This window comes from Neolamprologus brichardi, chromosome 13, assembly GCF_056152115.1.
Source record: "Neolamprologus brichardi isolate AB-2024 chromosome 13, ASM5615211v1, whole genome shotgun sequence".
NCBI classification, from domain to species: domain Eukaryota; kingdom Metazoa; phylum Chordata; class Actinopteri; order Cichliformes; family Cichlidae; genus Neolamprologus; species Neolamprologus brichardi.
In genome coordinates, this window is record NC_142116.1 from 9,173,261 (window position 1) to 9,194,709 (window position 21,449).

At 39.8% G+C, this 21,449-nt stretch overlaps 1 protein-coding gene across 1 annotated transcript; it reads right to left on the bottom strand.

Moving 5' to 3' along the window:
• Positions 1 to 17,448: 17,448 nt before the first annotated feature.
• six3a (SIX homeobox 3a) lies at positions 17,449 to 21,131 on the bottom strand. The gene is made up of 2 exons (XM_006783611.3): positions 20,203 to 21,131; positions 17,449 to 18,455 (listed from the first exon to the last, which is right to left on the bottom strand). Exons 1-2 carry the CDS (start codon positions 20,892 to 20,894, stop codon positions 18,263 to 18,265), a joined length of 885 nt encoding a protein of 294 aa, XP_006783674.1. The 5' UTR covers positions 20,895 to 21,131; the 3' UTR covers positions 17,449 to 18,262.
• Positions 21,132 to 21,449: the final 318 nt, after the last annotated feature.

Here is a 21,449-nt window from a genome sequence, read left to right on the forward strand (position 1 = left end):
CAGGCAAAGCTGGGCGAAATTTAGACGTGCTTCTCCAACTGGGAACCCTGACGTTCGAGTGATGACACCTTATCTTTCTGCGCTCAGTCCGGGAGAACAAAAGTACCGTAGTGTTTGGAGTAGGAAAAAAACAGAACTGGAAACGACCGCTGAAAGAAGACACTTTGTTTGAACAGCTTCAGCCGCGCAACACCTCCAGCCTCCCTCCCGCCCCCTCCTCCCCTCTGCTGCCTGATCAGTTCGTGCAGAATAAACCTAAAAAAAACATCTTTTCTGCCTTTCATATTTCCATCATAAGGCTTTAGTACCTCCCCTATTTCAGGTTTCGACAGGCTGGCGCGTGCTGTGTATTTTCTGGTGTCTTCTGTATCTTCATATCAGAATATAACAGCAGCTTATAGTTTCATAATTTTCTTACATATTGCGTGTTTATATTGATAAATGTTACACATTATGCCTGATATACTATAATATTATTTTACAATATTACTCGCATTTTAAAAACAAAAACGATGCCAGCCTATAGTTCACAGTTAAGTGGGTGTTTTGGTTCACACGTTAATGGGTTGCAAACATTTTTTTTTATTTGAAAAAAGGGCGAAACACTCTTTTATTCGTTAATAAGTTATCCTGTAGACCCAGGTGGCTCTAATGGGAGTGCAAATATGAGAAGTGCTCTCAGAGACTGCGCGAACTGTCTGTAAATGTGAAATATCGGTCACAGCTTCCTGGGAACAGCTTGCTGCGCCTGAAGGTCAATTACATATTCAACACAAAGCCCACAGGTTGTAATTAACAAGGATTTAAGTACACATGGGTCTATTCACAACAAGCCCAAAACAGCGGCTTTTGAGGAGACATAACACTGAATGTTTGGCCTTTCACCAAACCAACCCTACAACCCTACAAAGAGCTGTGATTTTCGTCTCCTCGTTCTTTCACTCTCTTGTTTCCCATAAGGCTTGAAATGTGAACTTGAACTGGTATTATGAGTGCGCCATGTGTGCCCGGGAAGTGGAGGCTATTAAACTTTTTTTTTTGTTGTTTGGATGGGGTTTTATTTTTAACAGAAGATGAAAAATCTGCCAGCATTGAAGAACACGCCTGTAACGAGGCGCACTGACGTGATTCTGCTAGGCTGGCTTATGGGGGTAAAGACCCACCAAAGCAACAGATGAGGGAGGAAAAACTGTTCGACAGATGTATCTTGTCCTGGTTTCTTCATCTGTAGGGTATTTAATCGCCTGCCAATTCACAATGTAAACAACACCGTAAAATAGAAGCGAATGCCATTTTGCCCCAAGACCAAAATTCTGAAACAATCAGGAGAGAATGCTGAGTCCTGGCCTCGTAAAGATCACATCCATGCAATTTCACAGCAAAAGGCATGTACTAAGCAGAGCTGTTCTGACCTGAGATCAGTTTTAGCTGTTATTATTGCATCTCCGCACTGTCATTAGCGCAAAAGGCATTTTACACACGCGTTTTGCCCGATTTAGTGAATGGTAGGGTGGTGATTTTTATTCATTCTGTTTGTTTTTCTTGATTAAAACAAGAAGCAAAAAACAGAAAAGCCAAAATACGGACTCTTTGGTGTTTAAAACCGCAGACTTTGTATTAAACATTAAATACTTAGTAGCGATTATTTATTTATTATAATCATTGTTTATATGTTTATATATTTTTGAACTCTTTTCCACAACTTTCACTAACTGTGCGATATAAAACAGCATTTTTTTTCAATTTTCGAATGAAACAGTCTGATTTGAAAGTTTCTCAGCTGTTAAACTGAAATTGAAAAAGTTATTTTCTCTTTTTAAAAATTGATTTATCAGCTCTGCATTCGAGCCGTCCTTTACTCATAATATCACAAAAACAAGTAACGGCGCAAAAAACAACGCGTTACCCTATTAATCAATAAGCACTGATTGTTATTGATGCTGTCACACTCTTTAAAGTACCTAAGAGTTTCATTAAAAATATATCATCTCCACGTGTAGATTTTTATGTTTATCTATTATTTTATAGCGCAGATTAGGAGGATACATTTCCATTACAATTTCAGCAATCTGAGAAGAAGCGCTGTCGTCATTTAGGACTTTAAGTGACGATTTCTTTCAAAATTCATCATCGACTGAGATTTTGTAATGAAATATCCTTCAGATAAACACGCGATAAAGATGTTCTGCTCGTGTATTAGCAAACTATTGAGAAGATAAAACCGCTGAATTATTATTGTATGAGTTATAATTAAATACTGCGAAAATGTATTTTGTTACTATAAAAAACAACCGAAGCTTTAAGATTTAGATTTTTGTTCTGCATTTCTGTCTCTTCTATGTGGATGTGTTAACCCAACCTATTTAATCCACATACTTCACCAAATCTGAATATAAAAGGTTTCTTTCAATACACATTTAATCCGGAACCTTTTGTTAAGTGATGTTAACACACTTAATAGAAATGTCAGCTACAGAAACGGTGGTTATAATGTGACACGTTATTGGCCCCAGTGGGGAAATTCTCTTTTCACTTAGACCCCCTTCAGGGAGGTCAGAGGTCAAACTTTTATGGCAGCGGCCTCAGAGCTGGAAGGGATTCACTTTTGTTGCTCAAGGAAACTTCAGCAGAGCAGACAGGCTTAGACTCAGGTCCTCTGAGTCATGAGCACTTTTAAAATGACCCTCAAAAAAATTCCGGACAAAATGTGCAGCAAATGATGACAATTTGAAAGGTTTTGTGTGATATGAGGAAGACAAAATACAGAACTAATATATTGAAACAAAGGATCCCATTAATGTAACCAGTTAATAATTCACCCCACTTGTTGACTGCAACGGTTCGTAGCTGTCCTAACAAGTGTGTTAGACAGCTGGGTTTTACATTACTGATACACTGCCACTGTAATGTGGAGTCTAAATCAGACAGCAGAAAGAAATATCAATTGCATACACAATTACATCTTTCTTCTAATATGCACAGAAACAAGAAAAAAAAAGTTAAATCTTTATTTGAGCATCCATATGTTTTGAATGAAGTTATAATCATTAAAAGTTATTATTACATTTTGCATACAGGTCTGAATTCTTTTCAGAGTCTAGTCTTTTTGATTGAGTTTAGTATATATATTTTTAGTGGATACATAGTGTACACCATATGGTTCACATCTAACAAGTAAATGATCCCTTTATTGATCCTGAGGAGACACAAATCCCTCGGTGGTTACATCAGGAAGGACATCCTAAGTAAAAATCTGTCAAATAAAATATACTGCACTACCTGCTGAGGTGGCTCTTTCTGAATAGGACAAGAGCCGAAAGTAACTTTACTGGATCTAAACTGTCAGACTCAGTTAATAGTTAGAGAAGAGGACATACTCTTCCCTCTCTTCTTGTTATAGATAACGTCAGACTGTTCATCAGTGCACACAAAAGAGTCACGTGGAATGGGAAGAACATATTTCAGAATGAAATTCCTCTTTCATAATCTGAAAGCCACCATTAAAAAATGAATGCAAACATGTGTCAATGTCAGGAAGAGGAGAAGCTGGGAAAAAAATTGAAAAATAGAAACATTATCCTTCACCTTTGATAAGTTTTACCAAACGATTTTGTGTTTTTAAGTATCAATATAATGCATGGCCTGAATATTATTTGTATGCATTTAAAAATGATATGGATGTCAACATAAATCATTCCCAAAGAAATCTTTGTTATTTTATGAAAATATTTTTAAATTGTGTAACTGGTATTATATTTAAAATAAATCTCCAATGTTTTATCAATGAGGGAAGTTTTGGCCTTCTTTTAACTATATCATTGATATTGACAGAATCTGAGATACTTACTGGCATAAATATTTTTTTAGAATACTTGCCCAGGTCGGACACAGAGATTAAAGTTCATCGTCAGTGTGGTGGTGGTTTGTATAAAAAACGTCCTCCTTCTTCATTCCTTACCCAAAATAAACATGGCTAGTTGCAACAAAATCAAAATGCAAAGATTCTAACTATTTCTGATGTTGGTAATGATTAATATGTAGGAGCATCTGCGGGGAAAAAATGCAATACATATTTGGGATTATAATTAGTTTGGCTGAATACATTATTTTGTGTTGTGAAACTATCTATAACTTCTAACTGAAAAGTTAGAAAAGTTATACTGAAAAGCATATTAGGACTTTGGAATAAATGCTGAATACTGAATAAATACTAGTACAAAAAAACCCATCAACATTGATAGAGTGAGACCATTTGATATACTTTGTTTTAGAATGCATCTTTATGTTTTGTTTAGCTATTTGTCTCTTTTAGCTTACAGCACTTTGAGCTCAATCGCAGTGTTAACATTATTGATGAACCCATTGATTTCACCTTCTCCTCAGCCATTATGCATTTTTGGTGTATCAGGTGTGTCCCATAAAACAGGATAAAACTGTAGGGGGTCTGGGGAGTGAGGAGGAGGAGGGGGACGGCGGGGAGCGCGGTGTAGAGTTACGGTCAAAAACGAGAAAGAGAGAGACATGGCGAGGGGAGTACGAGCATTAATGCACTCCCTGTGTGCTGGACGCGTACTGTTACAAAACACACGCTCTCACACACACATAAGCACACTGCGGGTGCCTTTTGCTCAAGTAAAAGGTCACCTGGCAGACCGAGTCCTGACTTCCATCCTGAGACCTGAGACAAGGAGAGGCATATCAGGAAATAAAGTTCGGTTAGAGTAAACCACTACACTTTTTCACTTCAGTAACACACAATTAAACGGTACAAAGTGAAAACAGGAACACTATACCTTAAATCCCCTTTTCAGCACTTCCAAAAGATATACAGTACAATGGGTTTTAAAGCACTACAGGATTCCTGTTTTATGTAGATTTCTAAGAAAGCATAAGGGCAATATTTCACTATTTTGTTGATTATTGTGCAATTATACACGAGTCACCACTAATGCATTAAGTAATATGTCATAAACCAGTTATGCACAGAGGACATGATTTAAAGAGTTGGTTTGAAAACTAAAAGAACTTATTTTAGGAGGTTTCAGTCTCTTTGTTTCACTGAGACAGAGGAAACGGTTGTAGTACTAATGTATATGAGTGTGTACACTACAGGGTTAAAGAAGGCTCACCTGGGCTTTTTGCCCCTACTGTAAATTCCAAGATAGAGGACAGACACAGGCTATTCTGATCGCATTAGGTTCACTCCGATAGCTTTTCCAGCTATTGTCACTTGACACCATTCCATTAAATCTGTCCAGCTAAAAGATTAACAGCACCATTCTTTATGCTTTCACTGGGTGTTCACTCTGAACGCCAAAGGGCAGGTTAAATCATGCACAAGATTTTCATAGTGTGCTGTGTTTTACGTTCAGCCTATCTAGCCTTTTTACTTGATGTTATATCAGCTAGCAGTGCATGGTGACACAGATAAATTATAGTAAAACAAGATCATTAATCACAGCCCAGCTTTTCTGTTTTGTTAGTAGCAACCAGCTTGTATTATGATCAAACCTGTGTGTGTCTTTTTTAGTCCAGTAATAAATAAATGGTACTTTTATTCATTATTCATTTAAATTTAAAATACATTTACATTTGTGAGATGAGAACTTCTTTGGGTAGATGCAGGCTATACTGCCGAGTCCGTTTTAGATAGCCGTTCTTATCATTATGATGCACATGATCACTAAATTTTAATGGTACAAAGTTGAAGACTTTCTTATACATTGCTTTGTTTACTTTATGTAACTGTTATGAATGGCCAAGACATCAGTATAGGACAAATTCTGCATATTATTCTAGTGTATTCGGTCTCATCTGACAGCTAACCGTAAGACAACTACCATACTGAGAGAACTTTGTATCAACTTAAATAAATGATCTGACCTCGGTAGCTTTGAACTTTACCAGCATGAATGTGGGTTGCACATATCATAAGATAATCTGGCTGACAAGATAGTCTGGCACTCTCTCCAATTTTTAAAAGTAAAAATTATTGCTAGTTTTCTTTTTGTTGGTGTATTTTAACAGAATTTTGTACATTGCCCAATTTGCTGTAATTTGAATCATGTTTTCCTGAATATTGCACAGAAAAGGATGACACAAAAATGAGCGAGTGAAAGAAGTGAAGATGGGTCTTGACACGGGAACAATGTTATGCTTTGTTCAAAAAACTATTTGTTGCTTTAAGGGATTAAAGGTTGTGCAACTTATTCATATCCTGCTCAGAGTCTGTCTGTTCCAAGTCAGGAGCAGGAACTTCCTTCTAATTTCGATCAGTCAGTATTAGTGTTGATTGTGCACGCTAGACCTGTATGTCTAAGTGTGTACAGTGCAGGTTTGTCTGTTTCCAATGAAACACAGTAACGGGTTCAACCTGCCAGACTGTTGACTCACCTTACAGTATGCATGAACATGCTTTGATGTTGGCACTGTGCAGAAATATGAAGGTACTTTTCAGAAACTGCTAAAAACAATTTGCATATGTGTAATGGTGCACAGTACATTATAGCATGTAATTTGCAGGTTATAGTTTTAATATTAGTTTAACGATTACACTTTGGCTACTTTCCGTGCTCTTACTTCATATCATTTCTGTAAATGTAACCACAAACTTAAGCATGGTTACAAACAAAAGAGAAACAAGAAAAAACAAAAGACAGCTTGTTGCTTCTGATATGCTTTCCATGCACCAGAGAAGGAGAGCTTCTCAAATTTTCACTAAAACACTCATTGCCACGGATTCACTCAACTCAGTACTGTGCAGATTTGTAGGAAGAGTAACAAAACCTCAGAACAGAAGTGATGAAGGATAACTATTTGGCTCTCTTCAAAATTTAGGGGAAACGACTGGAGCAAAAGGCCTGGAAATCATGGCCACTGCTGCCACCTAGCGATCAGTATGTGTAACCGCATACTGATCAACATAATAGACCATAAAACCAGTGCGCAACCTGGATACTCCAGCAGATGGGCTGAAGCGCAATAAGCAGGTAAAAGCATAACAGAAAAATGAGGAGTACTGGGTACTCCTGACAAAGTATAAAAATAAATAATAATAGATATTAATAATAACTAACAGTTAGGTGAAAACTGTGAAAACAATGACACGTCTTCATCAAGGTCGACAGGTGAAATCATTCATCCACCCAACTGTGTTTGCACAGAGTAGGAAAAGTAAGTATCGTTTGCCCTCTTTTGCATAACTGTCAAACACACAGGAAACCAAAAGTTGCATGAGCAAACATTAAGACAAACATGAGTAAGACAGCATCAATGACCAACAGTAGTTTTACAATGATACCTGTAGTTAACTACACAATTCAATAATATGTTTGTTTGTTTTTTTTACTAAGCCTATTTATTTGTGGCTATATTGAACTTTTTTTAAATACATGTTCAAGCATGCTATGCAGCTAATATGTAACTAGAGCCCAAGCCCAAGTTTACTTTTAGGTTAAGTTAAACAGATTGAGCTCATGGGCGTGGTGTCTTACTGCTGCACAGAGATACACTGTTTTGTGATAACTTAGAGTTATTTTGAAACATGGGCAATGTGATGCTTCACAATGACAGGCACATTTTGACTGGTAGAACAAAGGTTTTCTGTACAAAAAACAGAGGAAGACATAGAACTACAGCTTTCTGATTCTCTATCTAGCCTTCCCCTTGTTTCTCATCTCTCCACTCTCTTCCCCATCTGCCCAGTTCTTCCTAATAACTTACACTAGACTGGTACCCGAGCTGTGGACTCATCTTGTTGTGATTTTTTCCCTCACCCACAGCAGTGGCAGCTGCTTGAAGTCGTTTTTGCTTTGTTGCCGTTAACTTGCTGCTTGATTAGCTCCTCCGCTGCACATCAAACGTCCCTGGGTTTCAGCCAAAGCAATTTTGTAGTGCGAAATGCAGAAAACATGCCACGGGTATAATTTCACTACACAATAAGAGGTAGACGTAGATGGGGGGTATGTGTCAGTGACCTTAAAGCTTCTGTATACATCATTTGTAATTTATTGCACACTTGACTTGACACACACACACGTGTAACTACTGGAATGGATCTGGAAGCCATGAATGCCATTAGCAGCTTGAATAGACCGCAAGAAATGCTGCATGTGCTTTAAAGTAAATGCATAAAGTTCGATGGTGGAAAGTTTTACATGTGATACATTTTTAGTGAAAGTATGCTGGATCATTTAATACCTTTTGTTTCCATCCCATGGTTTATCTACAATTGTCATCTCATGAATAAAAGGAGCGAGCTCATGATGACACCTTGTGGTTAAAGTTGGCATCTCGTAGCAATTCATTTTCTGCATAATGACTCATATCCATACAACAGCTAATCTGGAGCATCTCATTCCTATCTTATTCCCACAGGTCCATTTAAAGCCAAACCAGGAAAGGGAAACAGGACATCCTACTGTAGATATTACCATGTGATTACATGGTACATGGATGCCAATTAACAATTGCAGCAACGGCCATAAACTTGGCTTTATGAGGTCACAAACTGACTCTAATATTGCTATTTGCAAAATATATTGATTGAACCCATCCTGCCAATACATTAACGCCCATAATAAAATCTGGTTTCATGGCAATTTGATTTTAAGATTAAAAAAAAAAAATACACTTTCACTTCCTTACACGCAACCAAAGGAAAGAACAGTTTATGTGACAACATCAACATATAACACTTTAAATGTTTTCGAAAGTATTTTTCCTGTTTGTTCGTTTTTGTCAGGGGTATGATAGTCAGCTGAATGGAAATCTGACTGCTACAAGACATGCGCCAGTGTTGCATGCTGAAGTAGGAAAGATCATGCAGCTGCCTTATAAAGCTATTCCCAGGCAAAGAATCCTTCCGGGCAACTTCATGAATGTTCCCAGTAATGCAAATGGAAGCAGTTTAGAGTTTTCACTCCACTTAACAAGAATGTTTTTTCTGGTGGAAGAATCACTAGATGGCAGTATAACATAATGAGACAGCTAGCAAGTATATAAAGTTGCAAGACGCTGATGCACTCATAGAAGATGGTGTGTGTATATATTTTTTTTTCTCACTCATTTACATTTGAATGAATGAATGAATGAATGAATGAATGAATGAATGTGAGGAAGTGCTATCTTAATCCCAGAGCAAACACTATCAAACATCTTACTCATCTCTCCTCCCTGGGGGGTAACCAATATGCTAGAGAGGATTACATCAGGGAAATCAGAAGAGTGCACATTTGCGCATCACCCACTGACACTGTCACACCAAGAACAGACACCACTGGGTTAAGCCAATTGACCATTTACATGGCTCTCAGCCTCTCCCTTTGACCTCACTCGATTTTCTCTAACTGTTCACGTTCAGTTCTGATGCTGTTTGCAAATGTGTGTGTGCATGTGCGTGTGTGTGTGTGTGTGTGTGTGTGTGTGTGTGTGTGTGTGTGTGTGTGTGTGTGTGTGTGTGTGTGTGTGTGTGTGTGTGTGTGTGTGTGTGTGTGTGTGTGCATAAAAGCAGACAGAGAGAAGATACGGAAACTAAAGGTAAATATTTGATGATGGAGTAAAGAAGAGAGCATATTGCTATGTCTGTTGACAGATCGATACCCAGTCAGTTTAAATAGTTTTTTGAATGAATGATTTTGGTTCATTCTTTAGCTGAACCAAAATCACTGAACTTCCTTAAAAATGTGAACTTGTGAAGGGTTTTTGCTGTTTCGAACTGTAACTGCTCCTGCTTCATCCACCTCCACAGACATACATTAGGTCTCTGAGCTCTGAACACTTGGCCATGTTTTCTTTCTCCTCTCTGTCTCTTATGGGAGCTATGCAGCTGCTGTTGCTTGATGAACTGGACTGAGTGAAGGGAGTGCAGAGGACAAGGCCGGTGTATGCATCAATAATGCATGTGTTTTGGAGGCCACCTCAGGACAGAGGCCATTTTTTAAAAAGGGCGCTTTAAAGGTGCTCCACAACCGAGTCATGTACAGGAACTTATTAAAAATAGAAAAAGTGGTCGAACAAAACAGCCAGCTTCAGCTGAGGGCCTCTACCACATGAGCCAGTTATTAACAAGCAAGGTTCATGTTACACGAACATCTTAACTAAATGCTCTCTTAGATGATAAACTGTGAAGGATACATTTGAAACAGGAATTTAAATGAAATTTCTTTTCTTCTTTTTTGTTTTTGTTTGCAGATGCTTAATCTCCCCCCCCCTCCCCCCTCAAGAGCATCTGTACCAAGTAAAACCTTTCAGCTGGAATCCTAATGTGTGTTACAGAAGGTGGAGAGTGTAAAATGAAAGTATACATGCAGTCATGCAGTATGTAGTTATATTATTTGAATACAGAATGTAGTTTTGTTTGTTTGCCTAAATTTATGTATGTTACATTTTTTTTATCCACATTTCAATTAATAATCTATGGACTCTCTGATATAGACAAAGTACATGCTCTTAAAAGGTAAATTTAAAGTCGACTGATCCAAAGTGCATTTTTTACCTCCAGGCTCAATTTGCTAATATGTCTATAAATGTTGGATGTATCTCCATCTAACTGGTTGAACTATAAATCAACTCTAGTGACCCCAGATAAAGGTTGCTTATACACTCACGTCAACTTGAAATCCAGCCGAAACCGCTTTAGGATATATGAGTGAGTGCAAAATGGGAAAGTGATCGCTTATGGCATGCAACATGGTGGGATGCGCTTCTCCTCTTGCAAGGATTTAATGGCAGATTCAGGCCTGGTTGCCGTAAGCATTTCACTGTCCATTTACAGTGAACCCTTCTCTGTTGCATACTTTCTGTCCCCCCTCCCCACCTCCTGCTCTCCACAATAGGGGAGTTAAACTCTAAAAGGCCTCGCTCCAGCGGACACCATTATTCTCCCCTCTGTGTGACCATCACTACCAGTTCCCCTATTTCTCACAGACTGGTCAGTCATTTGGCTCCTTGCCAGTCTCTGTAAAATTCTGGGTATCAGTTTTGAAAAATTAACTAGGGATTGGTGATTCCATTACAGTCCCTGGCATCCGAATCCTTGAGCATTAAATGCAGTGTTCCAACATTGTTTGACTTTCATGCTATTAAACTTTAAAGACTGCATCCTGTACAGTGTATATACACTATGTGTGGGGATGATGTGACTTCACTGGCCTGCAGGGATGTTCATGCCTACCATGACATCAACTAGAGAACAAGGAAGGTGCACTGATGGGGCAGTTTGCCTTTCTGATGTATACTGATAATAAAATTGTTGTAACAAGAGACATCTTGTTACAACAAGTCCTTGGAACTCTGGTGGCTTTAATACAAACTTGGACAATCAAAGATTCCAACACAACATTTACATCAACAATTAAGACATAAAGCACTGCAGCAGTTGTGATAAACTTTGTTTAAATTCAAGAGAACCTTGACTTTTGGTGCCTTTTTTCTTCTTCTTTGGAGGTGCTTGACAAAAAGGTACCGTAACCAAAGCTTGGGGTTATTTTTTTTTATTATTCCACACGATTCCTCTAGATGGCAGTCAAGGAACACGTTTGGCCCTCCGCTCAGCTCTTCCTGGCCACCGCTTTCCACTCACAGTATGGACTTTTCCTCTGGTCGGCTGTTTGAGAGGGGGTCGTTGGCATCCAGGGTAAACCTTTCCAAAGCTTTGTAAATGGAGGTTAAATTGATAAGGACACCCAGCCATCAGTCAATCCCCGACCTTTTGTTTGGTACATGGGCACAAAAAGGAGGCGTGTCACCGGGCAAGCTTTACTAAAGCTGATGCTTTTATCGTGTTTCACATATTAGTCACATATGCTAATCATTTATTGCTCAATATATATTTGCATAACTATAGCCTCTTGTGAGCTGATGTCTCTGTTTCAAAAACAGATATAGGTTATATAGGACACGGCATAGTCGGGTCAGCGTTACCATTTTATTATTTTAGCTTTATTTCGTCAGAAATACCCCCAAACACTTTGAGCTCATCAGAGTAGACCCAGCATCTTTAACTTAGATATCAGCTTTTAGATATACAGTGTCCCTTTGACTAAATTGCTTTCTCGTCATTGCTGATTTTGGAGCACTAAACAAAAACACATGCCAGAATTGTTTTTGTTTTGATTAGCTTTTGAGAGATGTGCGTCAAAAAGACAACCCGTTTAGTTTAGCCTATGATGTAAAGTGCCTTGTGTGGCATTAGGCCGAAATAGAACCTCGTTTACGGCTAAAGGGGACAGATATTTTTTTCATGCATTGCCATCCCAAAACCTTAGTGGTTAAAGAAAAGGTTGGGAGTGTCGGCCTATGAGGTGTCTAAGCACAGCGGAACCGGGTGTCTGTGTCCAGGTTCATTCAGTGCTTTCAGCGGCCGACCAGTGGGCAGGAGTTCCAGCTGACAGACAATAGCCTTCAGCATCAGACCAGGGAACAATCACCAATTCATGGAAGGAAAGGGGTGGGGGGGAGTAAAGAGGGATGTGTCACCGAAATGTACCAAGACCGGGAGTACATACGGGAGGGAGTGTGTTTCAAGTTTCTTGCGAAAAAAACTAAAACTAAAAATCCAGTATTATCATTATTATGATTTTAACCAAGCACGAATGAGGGGCAATTTAACCCTTCGGTATGCTGAAAGACAAAATAAACCAACTCACCCCCTCTTTAATTTGTGGCACATGATGTGTATAATGTCTGTACGTTCACGGCGCATTTCCCATTGCACGCATCAGTGCCGTGTGGTACCGTGCCATGCTAAGAAGGCCTGAGAACGGCGGTAGAAAACACAGGTGCTGGGGCTCCATTTAAGCTGCTCAGCCCTCTGTCCACTCGGTGTGCACAAGCCGAGAGATCACAGCCTGCACCCAGCGCCCCCACTCCAACACGCACATACAAACAGCTCCATACGTGCCGGGCGTATGTACACGCGCGAGAGGAGTGGGGTGGGGGGCTCATATTCGCTTGAGTAAGCTAGATTTGGGTTGCTTTCATGTTATGCTTGTTTTAAAAAGATGAGGCTTGTGCTATAGAAGTCCACACTAATAAGCATTAGACTGGAGTATTTCTTGACACCCTCTCGCCTCACATGCAATCTCACTCCTCCCAACCTGACTGTGAAAGAGAGAGTATGAGCCCATCTGCCCCTCAGTAGCCTTCAAATTTAAAAAAAAAAAAAGAAAAGAAAAGAAAGAAGGGGGTGGGGGGACCTTTTATCATTGCTTCTACCTTGTGTGACCTCCAATTTACAATTTAATGCTCAAAAACTTTTTTCCTTTTAATGTTGCTCTCAATTAAAAAGTGTGTGCGTGTAATAAATGACTTGCATGAAGGAAACTCTGTGTGTGTGTGTGTGTGTGTGTGTGTGTGTGTGTGTGTGTGTGTGTGTGTGTGTGTGTGTGTAATGAGGTTTGGGGGGTCGATCAGTTTGCAACAAGCAGCAGGTGCATGGCGCCGGCATTAGTGAAATCAGCACAATTTACACACCTCGTGCACAGACGCATTTTACACCATATCAAAATGTCTCGTCAGACCTGCCTGCTTTTAACCACGCAAAATTATAAAACCATCGATCTCATTCACCTATAACCTAATATCAATACAACTGAATTAGCTGTGTTTTTTTTTTTAATTACTTCTTATCTATCATAACACATTTGTTGATGCTTACATGTATAGGTATTTCTTGTAATCTGTCTATTAAAATGTTTGGAAGGATAGTTGTGTTGAACTGTGATGGTAAGGTGAAAAAACAACGTGCAATCAATGCAGACTCAAAGCATTTGGCCTTTGCAGAGATGGCTAATTGCAGCTAATATTTCACATAAAGCCCCGGAAAAACAGAGAACAGTAGTTCCCAGTCAAAAACACTGAATGGCAGGTCACGGTCATACAACTATAAATTACCACTCGGTCAAGAGGAATGCTGGGAGCCCTGCTTCTTACCTACTGAAGAAAGGAGGCACAGAAAGTTTAGTCCAAAGGCCCCGTTCATTCCTGCACTGACAGCCGTGCGGCTGAGGCTATAGGAAAACTGGTGCTCTTTGGCTGCTGCATGAATACACACCAATAGAAAAGTTGTGTTCAGTTAACCGGTGAAATCCGAGAAAAAACGGGGCAGGGCAAGTATTTCTCACCGCCAACTCCGGTCTAATAGCCCCCTCCTTCCTCTGGTCCCCTATAGTTGCGTTGACAGTGTCTGCGTTAACTTCTTTGTACACGATGTTATAGTTGAGAACGAAGGGAAAGTTCAACTCTGACCTCTAAGCGGATCATCGCGACGCAAACAACCATCAGTTCAAACACGAATCAATTGTATTTTTTTCAGAAGAGAACCCGCTTTGCTTTTCTCCCTGTAAAGGCACTTCAAATCTGGAAGCGATCAAAAAATAATCGTCTTTACGTTGTCGACGTTCATGCCAATCTTTTCTATTTCCTTTTTTTTTGACAGACGCGGTATTTTTCCCCACATAAATGCAAATCGACTCCAGGAAGTGAAAAGAAAGGGTGAAAAAACATGTGAATCTCCATTGTTGCCGCACTTGTCTCACATTCTCGTTTACTCTCATGTAAGTATCACACACAGAGATTACTCCTCGCTAAGTTCTTTTGTCTTGTGATCCATATTTGAGTTGACAGATCACGAACAAGAGCTCCCCCACTGTTAATGACCCCAGTGAGCAACAGATAGACTCGCACTTCCAGATCTTTTTTTTTTCTTTTTTTCCTGCCGCTCCTCTGGCCTACATATGTTTGCAGCTAGAACAATTCTGTATCTGTTTACATGGCTCTCATTTACATCGTTTAACATGCTCTAATGGAAAACTCACTGAGATTTAATTAATATTGACTTGTTTGTCTGTTGCTCCTATAACACTATACCGTTCAATTACGATGATAGGTCTCTAACACACGATTTGCTGGAGTATTTACTGCAAAGCCTTATAAATATTCTCGTGGTGATTAAAACTGCAAATATAAGGGCTACGAAGGAGTGTAACTGGCGACTGTAAAGTTTGCATCCTTAGCTCACTTCAAAAAAAGAAAAAGAAAGAAAGAAAAAAAACACTACTTCAAAAAACGCTTGTATTTCTTTTTAAGTAAGTTAAGTTTATGTGCATAAAACAGCGTTTTCCAGGGCCGTGGGTTTAATGAACGTAATGTTGCGCAAATGAAGCCCATTCATCGCTTGTTTTATATTCATGTGTCCCTATCTGTGGCTCCATCTCTCAGATACAGCCCTAATCCTCGTGTCCTCTTTTGCCGATAAAAATGCTCTTCAGTTTACGATTAATTTAATCTCAATCATAGCCGGGACTTGTCGCAGCCAATAAAACTTGTGGAGTGCGTAAATGGAGAGGCGGGGGGTGCGTGATAAGGTCTGGTGGAGCGGCGGTGCCATGTCCCCACGGTGCTCTTGATAGGGCCTATCTGTCTCTTGCAGGCCGGTTTAAGAACCGGAATGGGTTTAAAATATGATACAGATTTACTTCATCTACGATCGACTGCCAGTGAGTGCGGCTGGAGATGCTTTGTTTTAGCCAAGCGGGGAGCTGAGCCTTGCGTTTGTGTGCGTCATGTCCTCGGTTACTTCAGGATCACAGACCTATTGAGTCGAATGGCGGAGGCTTTTGACACTACACTTGTTTTAGGTCCTGCTTGGTTTCTGTCTGGTGGGGACTTTTGCATGTAGATAGCTTTATGTGGTCACTTCATCCAGTGACCTGATTACATTTACTCAGTGTGTAAAAAAACAAACAAACAAAAAAAAACCCATAACATAGCCCATAACTTTTTTCAAGCCAAATTTCACATTTAGTGGAGAGAATTTCAACAACAAATATCTAAAAAAACTGCTTTTATGTTTTTTTACAATCCCCCTGTCATTGCTTTTCTAAATAAAGTCATTAGAAAAACACGTTGAAGTAGTTCCATTGGGGGCGTTTTGTGGTGTCTTGGTCTGTATTCAAAATTTAAATACCTCCTCACATTTTCCGTGGGCACACTCATGATCATTTGTATATAGGCTTTCACTTTTTCTTTTTCTTTTCTTTATTTCTTTTTCTTTCTTTCTTTCTTTCTTTCTTTCTTTCTTTCTTTCTTTCTTTCTTTTTTTTTTTTTTTTTTTTACAAAAAAAGTCATAAAAAAAGAAAAATAAAATATCCTGGTAGTGATCTGCGAATCATCTGTAACACCACAGGTAATAGCGGGTGCTGGAAACAGGAAACTTTAGTTCTCTTATTAAAATCAGAGAGAAATCTGCCATGATTAAATAAATGGAAGTTTACACTGCTGGAGTCCTCTTTGCAGGTTTTATGCCAGTGTTCAGTTTCTGAAAGTCCTGCGGTTTCTCCTACCAAACAGTGGCTACTGTCCTACTTTCTGTTACTAAAGACACCACCGCAGCACTCACAGACTCGATTCGTATCACAGAGTTGCGTGTAGCACATTTACATGTGGAGAGCCCGAGCGCTGCTTCTAGGAAACAAATCTCTGAGAAAGTGTTTCCACCAAAACTGCAGTTCGTGCAACAGTGTCCTGTGGCAAATCTGCTCTAGTCTGCAGAATAATTGGTTGGGGATTTGGATGCAAAGGGACTGCAGGAGAGAAAGCCTTTTTTTGGAGGGGGAAATGGTTCTCGTCCGAGGAAGAAAAGCTCTTTTCAGGGGCCACAATGGGAGATTGGGACAGGGGAGGAGTCCCATCGTGATTAGCCCATTTAATGGCGCGTTTACTTAATTTCTGTATTCACTAGCAACGGTAAACAAAAGGGGAAATGGCACTCACATTTTTAAGTGCTGCATGACGTTGACATTTGCCAGAATTTGGAGAATGAGGCAGTCATATAGGCGATTTTGCCTGCATCATATACGTTTGAGCCAGGGGTGTAATCATAAAATAAAGCAGACGTCTTCTTTTGGAAAATAAAATTACAAACTTAAAACTGAATTACAGCGTTGTGCCGCTTTTGTCGCTGCACACGACCAAGCTGTCTACGCCAAGACGATACATATAATGAAATCCTGAGTTAACACTGTACTTGAAATGAAATCAAAATAATTTTAGGTGAGACCAGCCCCCTGACTGCATAACCTGCTCCGAGGCTGGATAAGCCACGATGAGCATTAATGCTTCCACAATCCAATAATGATCCAATATGAACATGTGTTTAGCCACTTATCACTGTCCTTATCCGTAATCGGATGGAAATACAGACATCAGCATGCAAAGAGGTATAGCAAAATGAATAGTGCGTTTGATCTTTAGAGTCGTAACTACAAGACACATAATAACTACGCGATGAAAGGGAAATGACATTGGCAAATGCAAATAAGCGCTCAGAGTGACCCCGGTGGACGGAAGAGTATATATATGTTTTTGGTTTTGTTTCTGTTTTTTTTTGCCATTAACAACCCACCAAAAATCAAAGAAAACCAACAAAAACGCCTACAGCACTTCAGTTTTAAGTTTTGACAAATATTTTATGTAGGAACACCAAGTCAAGAAAAGTGAGGAAGGGATAGAAAAGAGGATGACACGGGGGAGAGCAATAATTATGTACAAGCATATTTCTACACGTATATTACAGACCGGGAGAATGATCGCATTATTTGAGATATACATAATTCAATATAAAATTTCGAAAATAAAATTCTGATACAGTCATAAACGGTTCTGTTCGACATTTTTTGACCATGTACCCCACAGGCAGTGACAGAAGTGTATTAAAAAAAGGTGCTTACGACTTAAAATGATTGTCTGATGAACACAAAGTAAAAACAGGATTGCATCTTGTCTGCATGGCGGCTGCTTCACCGTCATATCATCATCATCACTTGGACTAGAACCGGAGATGGGAAAAGGTGCGACGAAAACACCAAGACGATCTGTTTTATTCCCTCTGATCGATGTTCCTGATGGAAAATCTTGCATTCAGGATTATTTCCCTGATTACAAAATCAAAAATAAAATAAAATAAAAAAAAAAAAACCCATCATGCAAGTAGTCTAGTAGTATGGTGGTGGTGGTGGTGTGGGGGGATGAAGAGGAGGGGGAGGCGTGGGTCCTTTGAAAGCGCTTTTTAATAATAAAAAAACAAAACAAAAACAAAAAAAAAAAAAAACCGACGTGCTTTTAACTCTTTTTATTTTAATATTTATATCAATCGGTCCTTTTTTCATCCGCGATATTTCATAGTCTTTTTTCTTCCTCTCAGGTCCATTTTCCCTGTAAATATTTCTCTTTTTGTTTGTTTTTGTGTTTTTTTTCTCCGTATCATACATCGCACTCCGAGTCACTGGATGTGACGGACAGGATGGACGTCCCAGTATCAACTCTCTCTGTCATACTGGAAACGCTGGTGGTGGGACTTGCCGCGGTTGAAGGCGACTCTGCCGAGCTGTGAGGGGTGAGACCGGCCTCTGAGAGGGACCTCATACCGGCTGGTCCTATTGCTTGGTGTTGGAGCCTGGAGAAGAAAAGAAACGAGGAGGGGGAAAAAGAGAAAAAATGAGAGAAATGGCAATTAGACCTGAGAATGTCCCCCTTCCCCTCCTCCTCCTGCAAAATAGGGGTTCAAACTCGCCTTTCTTTCCCCCTGCCGGCCCCAGGCATGCATGCGTGCTTTTATCAAATAGCCAGCTTTCAGGGGACAAAACACATCACTATTTAGACTACCAAACGTTGGATGAAATGTACTAGGGCTGTGTTGTTGTTGTTGTTGTTGTTGTTTTTTAACTTAATTATTTTTTCTTCGTCCTAGTCAACACTCTGGAATATAACTGATCCATGTTGCCAGTGCAGGAAAGCTTCAAATCCAACTTGCTGTCTTTGATATGAGCAGTTTGAAGACATTTTCCATTTGGAAATCTATGTTACTGCTCTGAGTTTGTTCAGCGTTTATTATTATTTCTTCATTCTGCACACGTGTATTCATGCTCATCAACAGGACTTTGCACGTCTAAAACCCCCAAATAATTCTATATCATTGTTTAAAATAAAATATGGGTATTCTCACAACGACAAACTGCCGTGAGCCTTTGGCACAGATGTGTTTTAGTCTGATGGCAGGGGACGTGTATGAATGAGTGACGTCGAGATCCAGGTTACTCCAATCATCCTAAATGTTTATCTCCAATCCACTCATGATAATAACTCCATCGCGTGGGGATAATGTCAGCCTGGAAATATATCTATTCATTTAGCAAAAATATTAGAGTACTGTTCATATGGCTTAGTGCTCTCCAAAGTATTTTCTAATCAATTATGGCATTTCAGTGGAATGATACCACACTCAATGTTATGAATACAGCCCATGTCTTCAGATGTTTTTCTCTACGCATGCTCAGATATCAATAATATCGTTATTATCCTTTGAGATAATCGTTGTGTTCAACAACACTAAGCAACATTTGATGTTAAAACGCTTAATGCTTGCATTAAGAACTTCAATTGGTCAATACACATAAATAAATAAATACATTTACTAAATTTAACAATTTAATATGTGTTTAAATGTAAAGATAAGACGATTTAACTTTAGAATAATTATTTAGAAAAAAAAAACTAAACATTGTCCTGTTTTTATTTCAGCTGATTGAAATAATTCACTAGGTTGTTTACAATTTTACAAGCGAAATAGTTGTAAAATTAAACAAATCCTGCAGCGGATGGTTTTTCTAAATATAAATTCAATAATCTTCATGTGTTGCAAGAATACTTCCCCTCTTGTAAAAATATAAACAAGGTGTTTCTGTTTAAAAAGAACTCGGCTCAATTATCTCTTATCAAGATTGACAACAAATGTAGTTTGTGTTTGTATTATTTTATTAGTCAGTTTTTTTTTAATTCCAAACTTTAGATTAATTGTATTTTTCATTCTTAAATACAATTTGCATTCAATTTAAAATACATTAAAAATGATCAATCTGCGAAAAATGTTTAAAAGCTAATTTTTAATAATAATAGTGAAGTTTTTATGCTTAGGAGAACTCTGGAGATCTACAAAAGGAATATTTTCGACGTTTATCCGGGTTTGATAACAAAATGTCGCCGCAGCGCAGTGCCTCCACCTGACAGCCAGACTTATCTTTTTCCTAGACAGTCTCCAATCGCAATATAAAGCTTTAAAAAGCTCGCATTTTCTTTTGAATGTGCATTAAAGACAAACTTGTGTGCATACTCGTGTTTCGACGGCACACAGAAAAGTCACTAACCTGTTTTTGGCAGCCGCAGCTCTGTCTCTTTGCCTCCGGTTTTTAAACCAGTTTCCGACCTGTGTGGGAGTGAGTCCAGTGGCTTGAGCCAATTCCCTTTTCTTGCTGGGATTTGGATATGGGTCCTGAAGGTACCACTCCCTCAACAGGCTCCGTGTCCGCTCTTTGAAACAGTGCGTCTTCTGCTCGCCGTCCCAGATGGTCCGAGGCAGCGGAAACTTCTTCCGTACCCGGTACTTATCGACAGGTCCGAGGGGACGACCGCGGAGCTTCTCGGCCTCCTGGTAGTGAGCTTCCAGCCACATGGCCTGCAGTTTGCCATGAGAGTCCTTGGTGAACTTGTGGTTCTCCAGGATGTGGTAGAGGTCTCTGAAATTCCCGGTGTGGAACGCCACCACGGCCCGAGCGCGCAGGATGGACTCATGCTTGTTGATCGCCTCGCACGCTCCCGGAGCCACAGGCAAGGACCAGAGGAAGCGGCCCAGCCGTTCGATGTCCCCGGTCTCTTCCAGCGTCTCACAGACGCTTGCCACCTGCTCCGGGGAAAAGTTGAGGGTCGGTAGTTGAAACATGGACAAGTCTTCTGGAGACCTGGTGGTGGGAGCGCTGTTCGCCAGGAGCAGAGGGCGATCAGCGAAGTTTGGCAGGAAGAAATGGGAGGGATAAAGCTCTAAAGGGGATCTGAAAACCATGGAAATGACCTGAGAGAGAAAGAAAATTATCGAGAAAAAGGGAAAAACCGAAAAATACGGCAAGTAAAAAAGATTGAATGATTCAATGGCTATCGCCTAATGACACCAGCCTCATAATATCTCCCCCCTAAATCCGCCGTTGAGTGTAGCATTGAAACATTTTGTTTCCCTTTTCTATTGGTCTTCTTGGTGTCGTTGTAGCGTTGTCATGGCAGCCCTGCCAATCACTGTCAAGCGTGCCAATCATTAGCCAGTACGTAGCGCGAGGCTTTCACCACTTGTGCAGCATGCACGGGGGGTTATCAGAGTCTCCGATCTCCACAGCAACCCTCCCACCGCATCGCGCGCATCAGGCACAAGCCAATGCTCGCCTATCTGCTGAATGGAATGAGCAATTAGAGGGTGGAATATTATTGCGATCTTAACGAGGCTCGTTAAAGCTAAAGAAGATATGTAGACTGGAGATGCTTAGCAGAGACGGGAAGGGAGGGAGGGAGGCAGAGGGAGCTTTAAATGGGTGACAAATGGACAACCAATGACTGCAACTCGGGAATA